Genomic DNA, 17,588 nt, shown 5'->3' with positions numbered 1-17,588 from the left:
TGTCATTTTTGATTAATCTTTCAATAAGATCAATGGAAACCAACATAAACAACATGGACGACTATTTACATCCCACAATGCAACATTTTCTCATTCTGCGCATGATCAATGACCATCGCTCATGAGAATGACAAAAAATAAATTTACTTGGTTACCAAAAGAAATTTTAGAAATTAATTATTTAAATTTTTTTTCGAGATTCTATTTGGAATATGATTGAAGAAATTCAATTTCAATATCGTTTATGAAGAGTAATGCTTACTCTACCAGCGCACCTGTCTCATAAACGCACGTGCGTTAAAGTAACAGAAAGTATTAGGCTAGTATCTGACCTGGTTTTTAACCAATCAAATCACAGAATTTTTAATGCTCGATGTTATTTAGTCTCGGTTACGGTATACTCTTGTTAATCCTTTATTTACAATTATGTCTGGATAATCACAACAGTAAATCGGATTTACTGATTATTTTATTTCCGGGTCATAAAGTTGACCTTTAATATTATTTTCAACATGGATAAGGTTCGCGCCACATAAAAAAAGAATTATTTTATTTGAACCAAAAGTAATGAAGAGGGTTTTCAACAGGGAAAACTTTTGCTGGTCTTTTCTCGTTTGGACCTGCAGAATATGGGGCATACTAACTGCACTAGGTAAGGAAAACACAATGTAAATAAATAGACCCAGTAGATCACGCCATTTCTTCTCCTTGGGCATGTTTACCTTCAGTTTGGCAACTGTCCAAATGGCGGCATGTTTGATCTTTGAAGCGTAGAGATAAAAATCAATAACCGATCGCTGTTTTTACTGATAAAATCAATATGTAGCTTACTAATTAAATCAAGAAGAAAAGAAAAACGTTAGGTTAGGTTAGTAAATACGATTTACAAAAATTTGTATTTTAGAAACTTCATTTTCAAATGCATTGATATTGGATCAAAAAAGGTTTTTGAATGTTGGCCATTATTTTTATGAGAAATGAAATAGCGGCTTTAAAATAAGGTCTTGGAATGTATTCAAAATTTTTTTTTACAGAGGACAAATTTCAGCTAAAATTTAGGACTTTTTTTGGTTGAAATCCCATGACAGAAAAGTGTTTCTCTTCAATGCAAACTTGCAAAATAATATACAGTCAAGTAACCTAATTTCGTGCTAACCTATTTTTCGTGCTTCTCCGGAAATGATTAATAATTCACGTGCACGACCTCGGATGACCCTTGCCTTTGCATGGTATGATAAACATGGGTTATCTTTACAACATCAAATTTATCATGTCTAACATACAAAATGGTAAACAGAGTCAGTGACAAACTAGCAGATTCCGTGTCAGCAGAAAAATTCTATGGAACACAATGTGTGCCATATTCTTATGTTGTTTCAATGACTTTTAGCAATAAATCACGCACAAATTACGTTTTATTTATCTTATTTTGTCAGTCACTCTATTTTTTGAAATCATTGTTCTTTGAAACATAGTTATAATGAAATATTATTAAAGATTAATAGAAAATTAATTAGAAAAGTTAATTATACCACTGAGTATCCATACAGCATGTTTTTCTCGACTTATTTATAAATCAGCCATTGTACACGAAAATAGGTTTTTCAGCCGTTGTCGATTTGGTTACTCATGAATTATGGTCAAGGTGAGGGATTCATTAAGAAAATCGCAACAAACCAATTTTAACTCTTTTAAAGAATATCTGAGGACACATCTAAGACATACACAAATTTTTCTGTTTTTTAATTTTGATGAAATTTGGTGTTGTATCCTTATGTGCACAATTATAAGAATAAGAATCTAAGACTAACAGTACTTTTTTGAGGCTGACATTCCAGCTCAATTATAAAATGTAGAAAAAATTCAAAAAACTATTATTTGTCTAGCCTAGTCTTATTCACTATCTACAACAATATTATGTGCTATTTAGGCATGTCAATTGCATTTTTTGTCTTAATCAACATACATTAGATGGTACAGTAGATCTTTATAGAGGACCTTAAAGCTTGGATGATTTTTCATTTGAAATTAACTAACATTCTTTTTCAGAAATTTCCCATAAAAATTAAAATTTTCTTCTAGATTTTTTCATTAGTCATTTTCTCATAGAACATTGTTAATATTTCCATTATAATTTGATCAGACAGTTTTTCTTTAAGACTAATTTTACAATTTATTTTATGAGGGGGGAATACAACTGCAAGTGCCAGACTATATCGTCCTGGAATACAGAAGTTTACTTGCCACTAAATTGTCAGTGATATATTTGTCAAAATCATGTTAGGATCAGGCTTGATAGTTTCCCCCATGAAAAGGTATTGATGACTGTCCAAATTCTGCACTGACCTGTCTTTATTGATTTTACATTACAGGGTTGTGGGGTAGTGGATCAGAAGCTGTACATTTTAAACATAATTTAGGAATTTATTTGTTGTAAGTTGTCTATTATTTCATCTATTTCTTGGTATATGTTGGTAAGCTGTATTTTTTTCAGTCAGTCAATGTTGCAGCTGATAAAAAGATTGCCAAACTAAAATATTGATGAAACAATCATAAAGGAACAGTTAGCCAACTGCTTGTCCAATTGTACCTTAGTCTCAGAAAAAGGTTTTTTTTTTTGGCTAAGTTAATATTTGTAATTGTATTCATTTCAGAATTATTGCCATTATTGTTAGTGTTTTAGAGTTATTGTTTATAGGTGAATATTGTACAGAATTTGCTGTGTAAGTATTGTTTCTTAGAGAAAATAATTCAAGAAATTGTGATACAATTGCAGTGCGAAACCATTGATTGCAAGTCTCACTTTCAAAAAAGGAGTCATCTTAGGCACTCCCAAATCGAAAATCTAACATGAATGCTCATAGATAAAGAGAACTATAATATTTGGGAGAATGGCAGTTTTCGTATATATAAAATTTTAGATGTGTTTTCTTAATTTTTTACTTTGTGTAACTGATTTTGTTTGCAGAGAAGATTCTATATGTATAAAGTTTTATGAAAAGTTAAGCTTGTTAGATGATTGGAAGAAAGGAATATTTTATTGTTTGTTTGCTGTTCCATGTTTTTTAGATCCTTCAAAAGTCATATTAGGAGTTATATCAGGTATTGTTTTATTTCAATATAAAAACTATAAAACTTGACTTGAAATTTAAGCTAGTTGGCATTGCTGTTTTTCTCTGCACATTTATAGAATTGTTCTTACAAATTGTAAGAGCTAGAACTTCATTTCATGGATACCAAAAGGTATGGTTTGATAAAATATAACATCCCAACTCTTCTCAGGCATAAAAAATGTCTAATGCCAGTCTGTCTGCTGTCACCAAGATATGGTTTTTATACGCACACATGAACATGTGAGGCTTTACATGATAAAATTTCCATTTGTTCCTCCAACATGTGTCGTGTGTCTAAAAACACTTCCTCAGGGAGTCTAAAATCAACACAATTAAAAAAAAGTAAATGACTGTTACAACAATGACATCATTGCGTTTGTATGGATTATTCCGCACCGTACCTCGTCTATTCGTGGCTTTATAAATATCTTTCAAATAGTAAAATTCATATTTGATTCTCTAAAGCTAATGACTTTTCTTATTTCTTAATACTAGTAGTGAGCGTATGTTACCTTGCCTGGCAAGCTATCTTTGTTATTTTCCAGGAGTGATGTTAGCTTTTTGTGGTATTTTATATATGTTTAAAACATTTAAAACACGACGAGAAGAGAAACTCAAAGATGGTGAAGACAAGGCAACTTATGACAGGTAATAGTTGCTTAAATCTTTGACCTATTTTTCTTTGAAACCACGTTACGTAAGAATTGCTAGCTTGGTTGTGTGGCTAGCCGGACTAATACAAGAAACTACAATTGATACTACTACAGCAGATCTTACTTGGTTTTTTTTTTTTGAGGTTAAATATATAAGTTAGCAAACAACATAGCCAATCAATATCAGTAACCTCGCAGATCTCAGTCATCCAGAATAGAAACAGAAATAAGGTCTGTATGCTAACAACAAGCCTTAGATCTGTTTAAATGATGTTGATTTTATTTGATAGATTTGAAGAAATCCATGATGACATTGAAGATAGTATTGTCAATCCAACAGCCACATTAAATCTCCCTGGTATAACAGAGATGCCTGAAGACACCTATGAATTGTGAAAATTGTCTCCCTTCAGCAAAAAAAAAAAACAGTCAATCCCATTTAGTGATTTTGTAGAAGGAAGGTTCAATCTCAGCTTTAGCATCATGGCTTTTGCTATTCTGAATCTCAATGAACTGATGAGAGTTGTATAAAAATACTTGCTTAACTTTTCATGGTAACAAAATTTGATCTCAAGTTTAAAATTTTTGATTTGAAAATGAAGAAAGCATTTGCCATTACAGGTACATGCCTTTGAAATAGACAATACATGTACATTATGTACACGAAGTTTAAATGAAGAAAATGTTAAACTATGAAAATAACTTGTTTAATAATTAATTGCTATATCTCTCATCTATATCTCTTCATATTTTGTGTATTTTTTAACAGCTTAATAGAATCTCTTAAGAGGCATTATGGTACAACTCCAATGATGAATCTTTGGATATTTGGGTTAAATATTTGTGGATAATGTATATGCGATTGGAAAATACTCGCTTTTGAACAAATAACAGTTTTATGCTAAAACATATTGAGAATACCATCAAAGTCCTAACAGGGGTTGTTTTTGTTATTAACGGATCAGTTTTGTACTCCTGAGCATTTTCAAGATGTAGGTGAGAGGATTGTGAATATAATAATGTGTTGTTAATATATATTCTAGAAGCTAGTCAAAATCTTCAACCTGCCAAAAAATAGTTAAAAACAGACATGACTTGAAAACTAAACTGCTGCAGATTTATAGAACTTGGCTCTCATTGTTCAATCAAATATTTCCATGCCAAAAATGTTTTTATGTATCTGACTTTGCCTTAAATTGAATATAGCATTCTCATTTACAGTGCCTTACATATAAATTTTATCTAATTAATTAAGATTCTGTGTCTTTTTAAAGATGGTTTTGTTTATGGAACAACTTTACAGTGTGCCTTAACAACTAAAACTTTGTCATGTGTCAAACATTGCCAAAAAATCGTTTTGGTCTCTGTTTATGGTAATCTCAATTTTCAATATTGAAATCATGAAAAATATTTATAACCAAATTGATGTGTTTAATGTGCCTACAACTGCATGCATTTATTAACATGCATCATATTTTTTACTTTGTTTGCTTTGAAAGTGCTTTGGTTGTGTTTTTATAAAGTATATATAATTATTTATTGTATTCTATTTATTATCAACTATATTCATGTCTTTTTTTGTTTTATTTTGTTGAAGAATATGAAGTGAAAGCCTACCAAGTAGGGATTTCTTTAGCACTGAAACTAAGTCAAAGTTTTTATCTTACGATATTAGATCTCTCAAAGATCCATGTAATTGTTTGAAACCATGGTTTATTGTTAAATTACTTGCTGGCTACATAGTGGTCAAGAAAATAGATGAATTTGTTAGAAATGAAATGCTTGAATAATGATTGAGATTGAATTAAATATTTTTAAGTATTTTTAAGTATTATTTTCTCATAGTACCACATCTAATTTAATTCAATAATTCAGTTATTAGTAGGACTGCAACGATTCACTGATGAATCAATGAACCGTGATTCTTTCCTCCTTATCGATGCATTGAGTTGGATAAAAATAATCGCGATGTATCAGTAAGATTAATTCTTAGCCCCCTTTAATAACAAATGGCACAGAATCCTTATGTGTAAAGGAAATTGTGTCATGATTTTCTCATCAAAATTTGCAAAAATTCATTTCTCACTTTAGAGATTGAGATTCTTTTATCATAATTCCTTACTTCTAAATGTTCTCAAGTGCTTAATAGTGACAATATTCTTATTAATTTTACAAATTTCTACTATTTTCCCTCCTTCCTTCTAATAAATGAATAATTATCGCAATAAATCGTTGGATGAGTATGGTATAGTGTATCAAATCACAACTTCAAGAATTGTTGCAGCCCTAGTTATTAGTGATATATTATATCCATTCATTCCATAAGTACATATCAATTCCTGCCACCCCTTTGTCTTGGGTATACCAAGATGCATGCTAGAAAAAAATTTAAAATGGTCACGTGTGAAGTGGAACCCATGAGATTTTCTTTCATAGATTTTATTACTACTTATTTATTTACTTATTATTATTTTTGTTGACTTTCAATCTTCTGATTGATATTTCTGATTTTTATCTTAAGTGAATTGCCAAAAATGTACCTTATTACTTCTTTTTTTTTGAATAAATCAAAGTTTATTTTCATGACAATGCATTACGAATATCCTTAAAAAAGTGCCTGATTATTAAACTTGATATCCTGCTGTTTTTACTGTTTATTGTTGTTAGCAATCTCAAAAACCTATAAAATATATATTTTTGTGGAATAAATCTTTAAGAAATTGTTTGTGTGTATTTGACATGGCAAAATAGGAAAGAATTAGTAAATGAATCTGATTGCTAAGCTAGTTGTGTGATAGCCTCTTTATCTAACATCCTTGGGGGGTTACGTCCATATTTGTTTCTTGTAGGCACGATAGAGACTACAGTTTTTATCCGATCTTCATGAAACTTGGTATGCATGCATGTATTGATGAGATCTCGGACAAGTTCGGAATTGGTAATAATCGAGTGAACGTTTTCAGAGTTATTGCCCTTGACTTAGTAAAAACGTGTCAAATTGGGCTTGTAGGCACGATAGAGACTACAGTTTTTATCCAATCTTGATGAAACTAGGTATTCATATAATATATTGATGAGATCTCAATCAAGTTAGAAATTGGTAATATTCGGATGACAAACAGTTTCAGAGTTATTGCCCTTGGGTGCACTGTGATGAGACATTATTCATGTGTGAATTTGATGATAACTTGATGAACTGTTTCAGGGTTTTGCCTTGACTTATAGATGATTTTAAGATTATTTGAAAATTCATTATTAAGCCACTATAGATTTTGTTGTCATTTCTGACAGCTGGTAGTGGGCGTATGTTACCTTGCCTGGCAAGCTATCTTTCCATTGTACTCCGTTTTTGAGAATTTTCTACAAAATTTGACATAACGTTTGGTATTAAATACTCAACGCATTGCCGGATATTTTACTGTGTCCTCATGCACAAGACACATCGTGTCCAAACCACAATTATTATCGTGTTCACTTTAATATTTGCTGTTATACTGTTCCAATTACAGGAGTGTTTCCCTTTAATGTGATTTGTCGTTATCACTAGACATAAATTTAGAGTAAAAACTATTGCATCAGCCTCTATATATAGGCTAATCGAAACTACTTTAATCTACATCAAAACTTTAATGGCCAGTTTTAATTAGACTTTGTGTCACTTTTTAAAGTAAAACTCTATGCAGTCAGACAATTATTTATCATCTATTGGTTGACCATGATGAGTTGAGGGCAGTAGAAACATACTTGCAATTATCTCATCGTACGATTGGGTAACTGGAATTAGCTTAGTAATGTTTTAAAACTAGGTTAAAATTTTGCTAAGCTACAAATTGGCAATTAGTTTCATCTGTTCTTTGCTTCTATAATGTCTTCCGAAAAATAATTTAATTTCGTGATTATCGGATTAGAATATGTATTTCCAAACTTGTTTTATCATATTGAAATTTCATGTGTCCGTTATACCTCATCTGAAAGTTTAAACTTAAAAAAATCCTTTCGTTAAATTTTAGAAAGCCACAGACCAGAGAGGTTTCGGCGACGTATGTTTTTTGGTTAGGGTAAGTGATCTCACTCAAAAGGACTGGCATGGTATTTGCAAAATTTCATAAAAATATGATGAATGAATGTACTGTAGCCTATAGGCCTATCCTAAGTTGACGGATATGTATAAATCATTGGTTTCTCATACAACTAAATTTGTTGGAAAAGCAATCTAGGCCTACGAATTTAAGCAAAATAAACCCAGTTATAGAGAAATATGTCTCCAACTCAATCTTGTGGTTTGAACTAAAATTATCGAGCTTTTAGTGCAGCCAAACACCAAAACTAGCTATAGATAGGCCTGCCTGCCTACCCATCCCTCACTTCAATGGCTTTGATGTTATAGGTCAATGTGTAAAATAGAAACTTTGTGGAAAAAAGTTTTGTGCTCGTTATGGTGACATAATAATAATTTTGGAAATTATAGAGTTAGACTTTAGAGAGGCACATAATCAATAGACTTGTTAGTATGATAACGCTATGTGGGCCTATAATTCTAACGAAAGGAAAATAATTTTATAAGAAGTTAACTAGCTCTACATTCCCCAAGGCCTAAAGTAAAAGAAAATATGTGTTAATCTTTCACGATCTATAAAACTTGAATCAAGTTAATAACGTTAACACTATTTTGTGAAAATTGTAAGGTGTTTGACTTTGATAAGACCTCTGTAATGAATAGAAACTATACAATAATATACTATAGTTATAGTAGGGCCTAGTAAAAATAACGTAGACTACACAGTCTACTAACTCGACAAATGAAGGAAGAAAATGCCCATATACTCAATGACTATTTTAGGCCTTTGCAGGTTATATATATAACATTTAGTAGCCTAGACCTCGTAGGCCTACCCCTCAGAGGTTTCTAGGCGTTTACTACAGTAGGCAAGGTACCTTGCCGTGAACATGGTGGTTGTACAACTATGGTATTGATTATATTTATAGTTATCTTGTGTTTTGATAGATCAAATAGTAATACAGAAAAAATTTCAATTTTTTTGAATTGTTTAAGATAATTTTTATCAAAGTATGGTAGGCCTACAGGATGTGGGTTAGCCTCCACACACCATCATCCGAGCTTTATTTTTTACTCCGGTAAATTAACGTTTATCGGACAAAGCAGTTTTAATGTTATTTAATGGAGATAATCAATTTGTGAATTGACAAGGAGGCATGACATGGGCAGAGGGATAAGCGGCATGATATTACAATTACATTCTCATACGTCGTCAGAGCCAAAGGACAAAAAAGTCGGTCAACTCAGGTGTGATGATGCAATGTTACCTATACATTGTTTACTTCAATATAACATTATCCCAGACGTTGGGCGTTAACCAAATGCATTTTGATTTGATAATAAGATGTTTCTACACTCGATGACCCCATCTAAACCAATTTGTATCCGCATTTATTCATTTCAAGCAGATAATATAGATCCAGTGAGTATGCCGTCAAACACGGGCATCCATCTACTTTTATTTACAGCATTGTTTGATTGGTTCAATAAAATCACGTGATATACTCGACCTAATTTCAAACAGAGATCAAGTTGAAGGTCATATTCTAACCAATCAGAAACCTCAAATTATCTTCATCCGGTTTTCCATGGTACGATGTCGTCATAGGCTCTAGAAATTTCACATTGTTCACAGCTGAGACGGAAAAATCTCGGAAAAGTCGCTAAACTTCATTCACAAGTGACTTCACGCGTATTTTTCGTGATCAGGTTTCGCCAAGGTTTATTTCCAACCAGCAAAATGCTGCGAGTTGCAACGAGGGAGATTCCAGCCTCCTTCCAAAAGGTTGGTAATCTTGGAATGCTGAGTCCATCAATGTCAGTGGTCAATTCGGACAACTCAAATTCAGTGCAGTCAAGGAATCTCACTACAGGTCAAGGAGGTAAAGGTTTCTTTCAAATGGTGGAATTGTTTTTCGACAAGGCTGCAGCTCATATTGAAGATAGTTTACTTAGAGAGGTGAAAGGCAAGGGTTCATTGGAAGAAAAGAAAAAGAAGGTCAAAGGAATATTGAAAATTATCAAGCCCAACAATCACATCTTGGCACTGAATTTCCCTATCAAAAGAGATAATGGCGATTATGAATTGATTGAAGCATACAGAGCTCAACATAGTCAACATCGAACACCATGCAAAGGAGGTAAAGTACTTTTAAATAATTACTTGGAAATGGGGTTAAAAATGTTGGGAAGATGCCAATGCCATTCATTGAACCATGTGTGGTAGATCTAGGCCTACTCTAATCATGACTCTATTAAACTACTTCAATTTTAGACTTAACAGGCTTTTTTTTTTTTTGATGAGTTTTGTGGTCTCGATTGTGAAATTCATAATTCTTCATGCCAACAGTAGAGGAAGATGCTGATTACTTTTCATGTGAAAAATCCAAGCGTTAAGTCACAATCTCTAAAATAATTCGGTTATGGAACACAAGTATTATAAATCTTGTTTATTTTGAATTTTTTACTGTTCTGGAAAATTGCGATTATGATGTCTCAGTTTTGATTGGACCAATTGAACCAATCAGCTTTAACTACACATATTTCTGACCGGAAGATGCGATAGAATTTAAAAGTAGTGATCAACTTCATTATTTTCATTTCTCATTATTGTGATTTTGTGAATTTTGCTATGATTATTATCCATAATTTACATGTAACAGCCGGAGGAGTGCACAAGCTAGATTAAATTTTATATTTCTTGTCGAAAATTCGTCGCCGCTTGCAAACAAAACCTTCTGCGCATGTCCATAGTCCGCCAAGAAACCATTCAATAGAAAAAACACCGGCCTGGTATCAATTTTAATGGGAAACTTCAAATTGGATGTTTTAAACGATTCCTCAGTGGCCAGGTAAATTTATAGAAATTTTAAATGGTTTAGATACAGTTTCAGAATTTAATTCCTCACGTTAAGAATAAACTGTAAGCTTACTGATTACTGATATTATGTTAATCCATAATAATAATTGATAAAGATTAAAAAGAGGTGGAAACCACTGAGGGAAAACCACAGTTGTAAAAGGGGGGAAACCACTACATGCCACTATATCTATGTGATCACTTGAAACCTTGTTTATGCCACATTTGGTCATTTTGACTTTTTGGTACCATTCGAAAACTCGTAAAAGTGCGGATCTTGTGATCAAAACCTCTTATTTGATTGTTAATAACCCCATAACCACTAATTGAAAAACACGTATATAAACAATCAGATTAAAACTTTGTAAAATATTATATTGTACGAGGTTCAAAACCTTGTATACTGTACTATTATAAGAGTAATTAGTTGAATAGGTCGGAGTACTCCAATTGTTATATGAGGTTTAAATTCTCAAAGAATGAAAACCACGTATAAACTGTGTGTCGAAAGATTAATTTCAATTCTTCTCCTTTTTCAATTTGGCTTTGATTTTATTTTATGTTCATATAATTATCTAAAATAACATATCAGTTATTTTTTCAAGGAAAACTTATTTTCAACAATTTCTTATTAAAACTAAATTTAAAAGCAGGAAATGACTCGAAATTTAATACTCCTTGAGAAGAGATTATTCATTGTTGCTCATATCAAATTCAGACTTTTTGAGATATTTTTCTTAGAAGAACATTAAAAGGTCATAAAATCTTAACAGGATAGGCCTAATGCAAATAAAGATTAAGGATGTTGAAGCCTATATTATATGATATACGTATCTTAATTGGCTAATTGTAAATTAGTATTGCCATGATGAGCAAATTTTAAGCCTTCGTCAAAACTGAATTCAAGTAAGGAAACGCGTCATAGGTCAGGACATAGATTAAGCAAATTTCGTGCAAAGGTATTTTGGTTTCCGATTGCCAATTTCAGAGAAGTTTTGGTTACCGATGGTGAATGAAAATAAATATTTTGAACAAATTGTATAGCTTTCTTTATAGCTAAGCTGATTATCCTAAATTTCAGTATTACGATACATGTAGTTTAAAAATCTAATGCATTTTGACCCACATGCATAACATCAGCTGATTTTAAGGTCACACTGACATCAGTTAAAATCTAGTTTAAATGTATGTCAAGTTTTGATCTTATAGTGCCATTCAAAAATGATAACAATAGCCTACGTGATTTTATGAATGAAAACAATTCAAAATTGCAATTTGCTGCAAATGTTTTTCATTTAAAATACATGTATTTAAGTATTTACACCAGACCTAAGTTAAAACTAATATCTTAAAGTCATTTTACGAATTAAATCAGGTAGTTTAGAATTTGTTCTTGGCACAAAATTTCTAATAGCAATATTTGATAGTGCTTTAGAATTGAGTTGTATCATTGCTCTTGAGTAGGCTGAGAAATTAGATCAAAATTGTCCCATAAGACAATATAAGTCAGTACAGGATAGTTTTTTTGGAAATCTTATTCCTAAATCACCTTAACACTGATATTAATTTTCTGTCATATCATCATCTTTTTTACATGGCCTCCACTAATTACAAGACAATGATTTTATCATTAGTAGATAAATTATAACATGTATTTAATCATCACTTCATTAACATTTCATTAAGTAGGTTATTAATTACTTATTAAATAACAATAAAAGTACTAGATAAAGGTGTAATGTGAAGCTAACAGTAGTACTTCAAGCTGCCTTGCAACATATGACAGTATTTAATTGTACAGTCACATGTTAACCCTATACCGGAAATGGTTAAGTGTGTTAATTTTGATATTTCAATTTTAAGAGTGATAGTAAGCCTGCAACTGTTTGAAGACAATGCCTAAAAAAAATCTTAGTGAGAAAATAATTCAATAAAGAATTGTGATGGGAACATAGAAATAAAGTGGTTTTCATAATACATATATTCATGAAATAGCATACATGCAAAATGAAAAGCAAAATTACAAAATAAAATAGCTAGACAAAAAGTAAATGAATAACAGTGTTATGCAGGTTGACAGATTTATCATATTATGTTCTTATAACATTATGCATCAAAAAGAAATTTTAATTACTTTACTTGTAACCTTAAAGTCCCCAGATACTGTCCTATTTAAAATGATATAAAATTGTATTTCAGGTATTCGTTTTAGCAAGCTAGTAAATGTTGATGAGGTGAAAGCCTTGGCTGCCCTAATGACATATAAATGTGCTGTTGTGGATACACCTTTTGGTGGAGCAAAGGCTGGTGTGAAGATTGATCCTAATGAATATTCTGAAAGGGAGTTAGAAAAGATCACAAGAAGATTGGCTGTGGAGTTGGCAAAAAAAGGATTTATTGGTAGGGTATAGAATTCTGAAAATGTGAATACTGCTAAAGAACTATTATATCTTCATTATTCTCTTTATTCATCTCTTTGACATACTAATAATTATATTGCTTGTAGTTTTATTAATAAGTTTTTGTCATCATGGCGTTAACTCAGGTAATTGTGATATCCATTATCTAATATGAAAAAAATCCTTAGTTGGTGATCATAACCGTCATGTTTTGTGCTTGTAGAGGTTACAAACAACAGACTTTTTAAAAAAATAAGCTTATGTATGTTTGTTTTTTTTGTAGGAGCTGGTATTGATGTACCTGCCCCTGACATGGGAACAGGTGAACGAGAAATGAGTTGGATTGCTGATACTTTCTCTCAAACTTTAGGTGAGGCTTGATATAAAGTTTAATTTCTGTAATTGTAACAAATATAACAGGCACATTTCATTTAAAATTTTCAAATAATTATTTAACAAGTATCATTTCAATGTAACAATTTGTTGATTTATAAGAGAAAGATTGTTTCCAATAGTTTGTTAAATGAAAATACCTGTCAATTTCTCTAGTCTACTTACTGAAAACTTTATTGTAAAAACTTATTTTGCAGGTCATTTTGATATCAATGCTAGAGCCTGTGTAACAGGTAAACCTATAGCTCAGGGTGGTATTCATGGTCGTGTTTCTGCTACTGGTAGAGTAAGTAGATAATCACCTTACATTCATACCAACTTTATTCTTAGTCAGTCTTTTAGTTTTGTATCTTGGCGCCAAAAAATTAATGACTGAACACCCCTCATTTTCCTCTAACAATACTCTCGTTAAAATGGTATAGAATATCTAATAACGTAATACAATTTATGCAAATATCTGACCCTTGGCTTGCTTAAAGGGAGAGGTACACCAATCATACCTTAGTCCCTGAAACAAATTTGTTTTTAACTAAGCCAGTCAGTAATAGGGTTTCATCGTCGAAATTTGAGTCTTCAGATCCATATGTGTCGAGAATTTTTTGGCGTTTGAAAGTTAAAAAAAGAGTCGTCTTTTCTTGAGACACTGCCATATATATAGAAAAGACATGATCTATAGAAATTGGAAAAGAAATTCATTGTTTAAGATATTTTCAAAGGAATTATGCAATTTTCGTACATTTCTAGTACTTCTGAGGACTATTTACATATAACATGACTCAAACCAACCCACCAAAATGGCTCATCTTTCCTTTGAAAATGTTCTTTCTGTCCTTTGTTATAAAATAATTACTCCATTTCCAAACCAGTTTGCTTACTGAAGCAACATTGCTGCTCATGTACATCCTCTGATAGTTAGTCTTGATGGGAATACATTAAATATGTTTTGTTTTAAAGGGTGTATTCCATGGTATTCAGAATTTTGTCAATGAAGCTAGTTATATGAGTATGATTGGATTGACTCCAGGAATGGGTGATAAAACCTTCATTGTTCAGGTTAGTGGAATTTCCCAGTTCAATTCCTTGGGTAGTTTGAGAAAATTTCTTTGGATTTTTCTCACAATTACTGTTAGTCCTGAAAAATGGGGATGGTTACATGTAAAAACATCTGAAAGAATGACAAGGTGGGCACTTAAAAAATCAAAAATCACGAATTTTATTGCAATGACTAATTTGTTGTGTAATATTTTGTATTTCAGGGGTGTGGTAATGTAGGTTTCCACTCGTTTAGATATTTACACCGTGCTGGTGCTAGATGTATTGGTATCAAGGAATTTGATGGTAGTATTTATAATCCTGAGGGTATTGATCCTAGACAACTTGAAGATTATAAACTAGTAAGTCACAGTATAATGTACATGTCTGAAACATCTTACCTTTTATTGAGCTCGGACAAGTGAATTTTTAATAAATAAATCTGGAGAATTTTAGTTGTTATTCTATCTATATTACATGTAACACCATGTCATGTCATTTTATGTTATTTTAGGAAAATGGTACAATTGTTGGATTCCCTGGTGCTGAGCCTTATGAAGGTGATCTATTAATAGAAAAATGTGATATACTGGTTCCAGCTGCTAGTGAACAACAACTAACAGCTGAAAATGCTCACAAGGTTCAAGCTAAGGTAACCTTTTGTTTTGGTTTTTATGCTTTCTGGTTTTGTGCTTTATAAAGATTCATGTTCTTGTATGTGAATTGAAACATTGCTAGAATTGAAGAAAGGAGTAGTATATCAATGATAGTGTTCTTATTTATCTAATGTTCTGTCTATTTCTAAGTTATGTCATTTGAAGATTATTGTTCAATATTATACTGTCTTACAGACCTTTTATATTTCACTACTGTTTCCTTTCCTGTTTTTTTACACATTCCACAATTTGAAACCTAAACCAATCCAAACTATCAGGCATGTCTGTTTAGTGCTTTTATTTTTTATTCAGCATTATTCATGTATGAGAGGCATACCTTCAAAGATTTCCAGGAATTTGGAAAGACAATAAAACAAATTGAGTAATATATCTTGATGCATAACTAAAATGTTAAGCTCATTTCAAAAAGCCATGTTCAGATTTTCAACCTTTGTTTTATTTTTGTTTTCAGATAATAGCTGAAGGTGCTAATGGCCCCACAACACTTGAAGCTGATCAGATCTTTTTACAGAACAATGTTTTAGTTATTCCAGTAAGTTGTACTTTATTTCTATACACAATTTTATTCATAATAACTATTTTGACAATAAACTGTATTTTGATGAATGTATGCGTAGATTAATTTTTAAATGATAACGTAGCATATTTGTGTTTTTAGGATTTATATATCAATGCTGGTGGTGTGACAGTATCTTATTTTGAATGGTTGAAGAATTTAAATCATGTTAGTTACGGTCGATTAACGTTTAAATATGAACGTGATTCCAATTACCATTTATTAGGTAAGTGGTAAAGTCTATTTATCAAGTATCTAATATCTATTGACCAAACTTGTTGGGATAGTAAGTGACATTAAGTTTTTACAATTGAGTTGACTGAAGAAATGGCTCCTGGTTTGTATTGAAGAGTTATTATCATTACCATTGTTAAAACAAAATTGTATAATACATAATTCAATACTTTACTTTGATCTATGATAGCACTGTGACATTACTCAAAAAAGTCCTGGGTATTCAGCAATTTCTATAATCTTTAATATTATAAACAATATTTTTGAAAATTTTACTTAACAGAGAGTGTACAGAGATCATTAGAAAGAAAATTTGCTAGAGATGGTAGTAAGATACCTATTATACCTAGTGAAGATTTTGAAAAGAGAATTGCTGGTGCCTCTGAGAAAGATATAGTACATTCTGGTTTAGAATATACCATGGAAAGATCTGCTAGGGTAAGTTTTGATTGATATCTTATCTTGCCTGGTTGATTTGATTACAGTGGATTACTGTTTATCTGCACATTTCTATTCTCAATAAAATCATGTGGTCTAACAAATTTCCCTATAGTTGAAACATGTCATTCTATAACCAGAGTTACGTCCCTCCCTATTAGACAAACATCGATCAACTGAGTTGGAAGCCAGTTTCGCTTATTTATTAACATAAATTTTCGTACCATAACTTCGTAGGTCCATGAACGATAAATGGCATTCAGGTGTGATTGAACGAAAATATCTTACATATGATCATTAAATGAATCTCACAAAGAGGATTTATTAAACACAACATCATGCTATATCATAAATACCACTAATCCGGAAGCCAGTTAGAATAAGCCACAGTGTTACCGGATCACCGGGTAATTTCACATGGTCATATAATGTTCCCAGTAAGAAGTGTGCAGATATCAGGGTTTATGGATTATATTAACAGGATAAATGTGGTTCTGCTACACATAACTGTATCTATTCACAGGGATTGGTCAACTCTACTATTGGTAAAATATTGGTCCCCTACTGGATTGTAATTTGAAAATAAGTTATATGTTCTGTTAACAAGAAAAGCCCTTTGAATTAAATTTTTTTTTTAGCCAATTTTTGAATACGCCTTGTATTTTCATAAGACTATGCAAATCAACAACATTAAGCGTTCTAAACCTTTTTCTGTTAACAGAATATTTAATCTCTACCTATTTGTATTTCAGAATATAATGAGAACAGCTATGAAATATAATTTAGGTTTGGATCTGAGAACAGCTGCCTACATCACTGCCATAGAAAAAATATTTGGTGTCTATTATGAAGCTGGTATCACCTTTGTATAAACCTTATACTCAGTAGATTATTTTAAACTACAGCCATTTTCTTCTTGTCCGTATTTCGAGGGAATATTAATTTTTGTTTTGTGCGGACAGCTGAAATGATAGTTTTCACTCTCAGAATCAGTGGTGTTTGCTAGAGCTCAGTTTTTGGAATGCTCTGATAATTCTTATGACCTCACATATGTTAGGATATTAAAATATATGGGAAATTTGCATTTACTATTGTGCATTTAAGTATTGTATTTACAAATAGTTGGGCATGTGATTTTTCATCTACATTCCATTAAGTGATCTCTAGCAAAACATA

General features: G+C 31.5%; 2 protein-coding genes across 2 annotated transcripts; both read left to right on the top strand.

The window, feature by feature from the left end:
* The first annotated feature begins 484 nt into the window (after nt 1–484).
* On the top strand, nt 485–5,589 carry LOTGIDRAFT_229275 (hypothetical protein). The gene is made up of 6 exons (XM_009063820.1): nt 485–652; nt 2,373–2,433; nt 2,655–2,723; nt 2,969–3,102; nt 3,659–3,761; nt 4,057–5,589. Exons 1-6 carry the CDS (start codon nt 568–570, stop codon nt 4,160–4,162), a joined length of 558 nt encoding a protein of 185 aa, XP_009062068.1. The 5' UTR covers nt 485–567; the 3' UTR covers nt 4,163–5,589.
* A 4,134-nt stretch (nt 5,590–9,723) lies between these two features.
* Nucleotides 9,724–17,284, top strand: LOTGIDRAFT_177468 (hypothetical protein; the record flags this gene model as incomplete). The annotated part of the gene is made up of 11 exons (XM_009063819.1): nt 9,724–9,964; nt 12,883–13,083; nt 13,366–13,452; nt 13,673–13,761; nt 14,430–14,528; nt 14,732–14,869; nt 15,022–15,159; nt 15,636–15,716; nt 15,843–15,966; nt 16,258–16,412; nt 17,165–17,284. The coding sequence occupies 11 exons, from the start codon at nt 9,724–9,726 to the stop codon at nt 17,282–17,284; spliced, it is 1,473 nt and encodes a 490-aa protein (XP_009062067.1).
* Between the last annotated feature and the right edge of the window lie 304 nt (nt 17,285–17,588).

This window comes from Lottia gigantea, assembly GCF_000327385.1.
Source record: "Lottia gigantea unplaced genomic scaffold LOTGIsca_6, whole genome shotgun sequence".
Taxonomy (NCBI): domain Eukaryota; kingdom Metazoa; phylum Mollusca; class Gastropoda; family Lottiidae; genus Lottia; species Lottia gigantea.
Note: the sequence above shows the minus strand (reverse complement) of the source record. Positions and strands in the feature narration are given on the sequence as shown.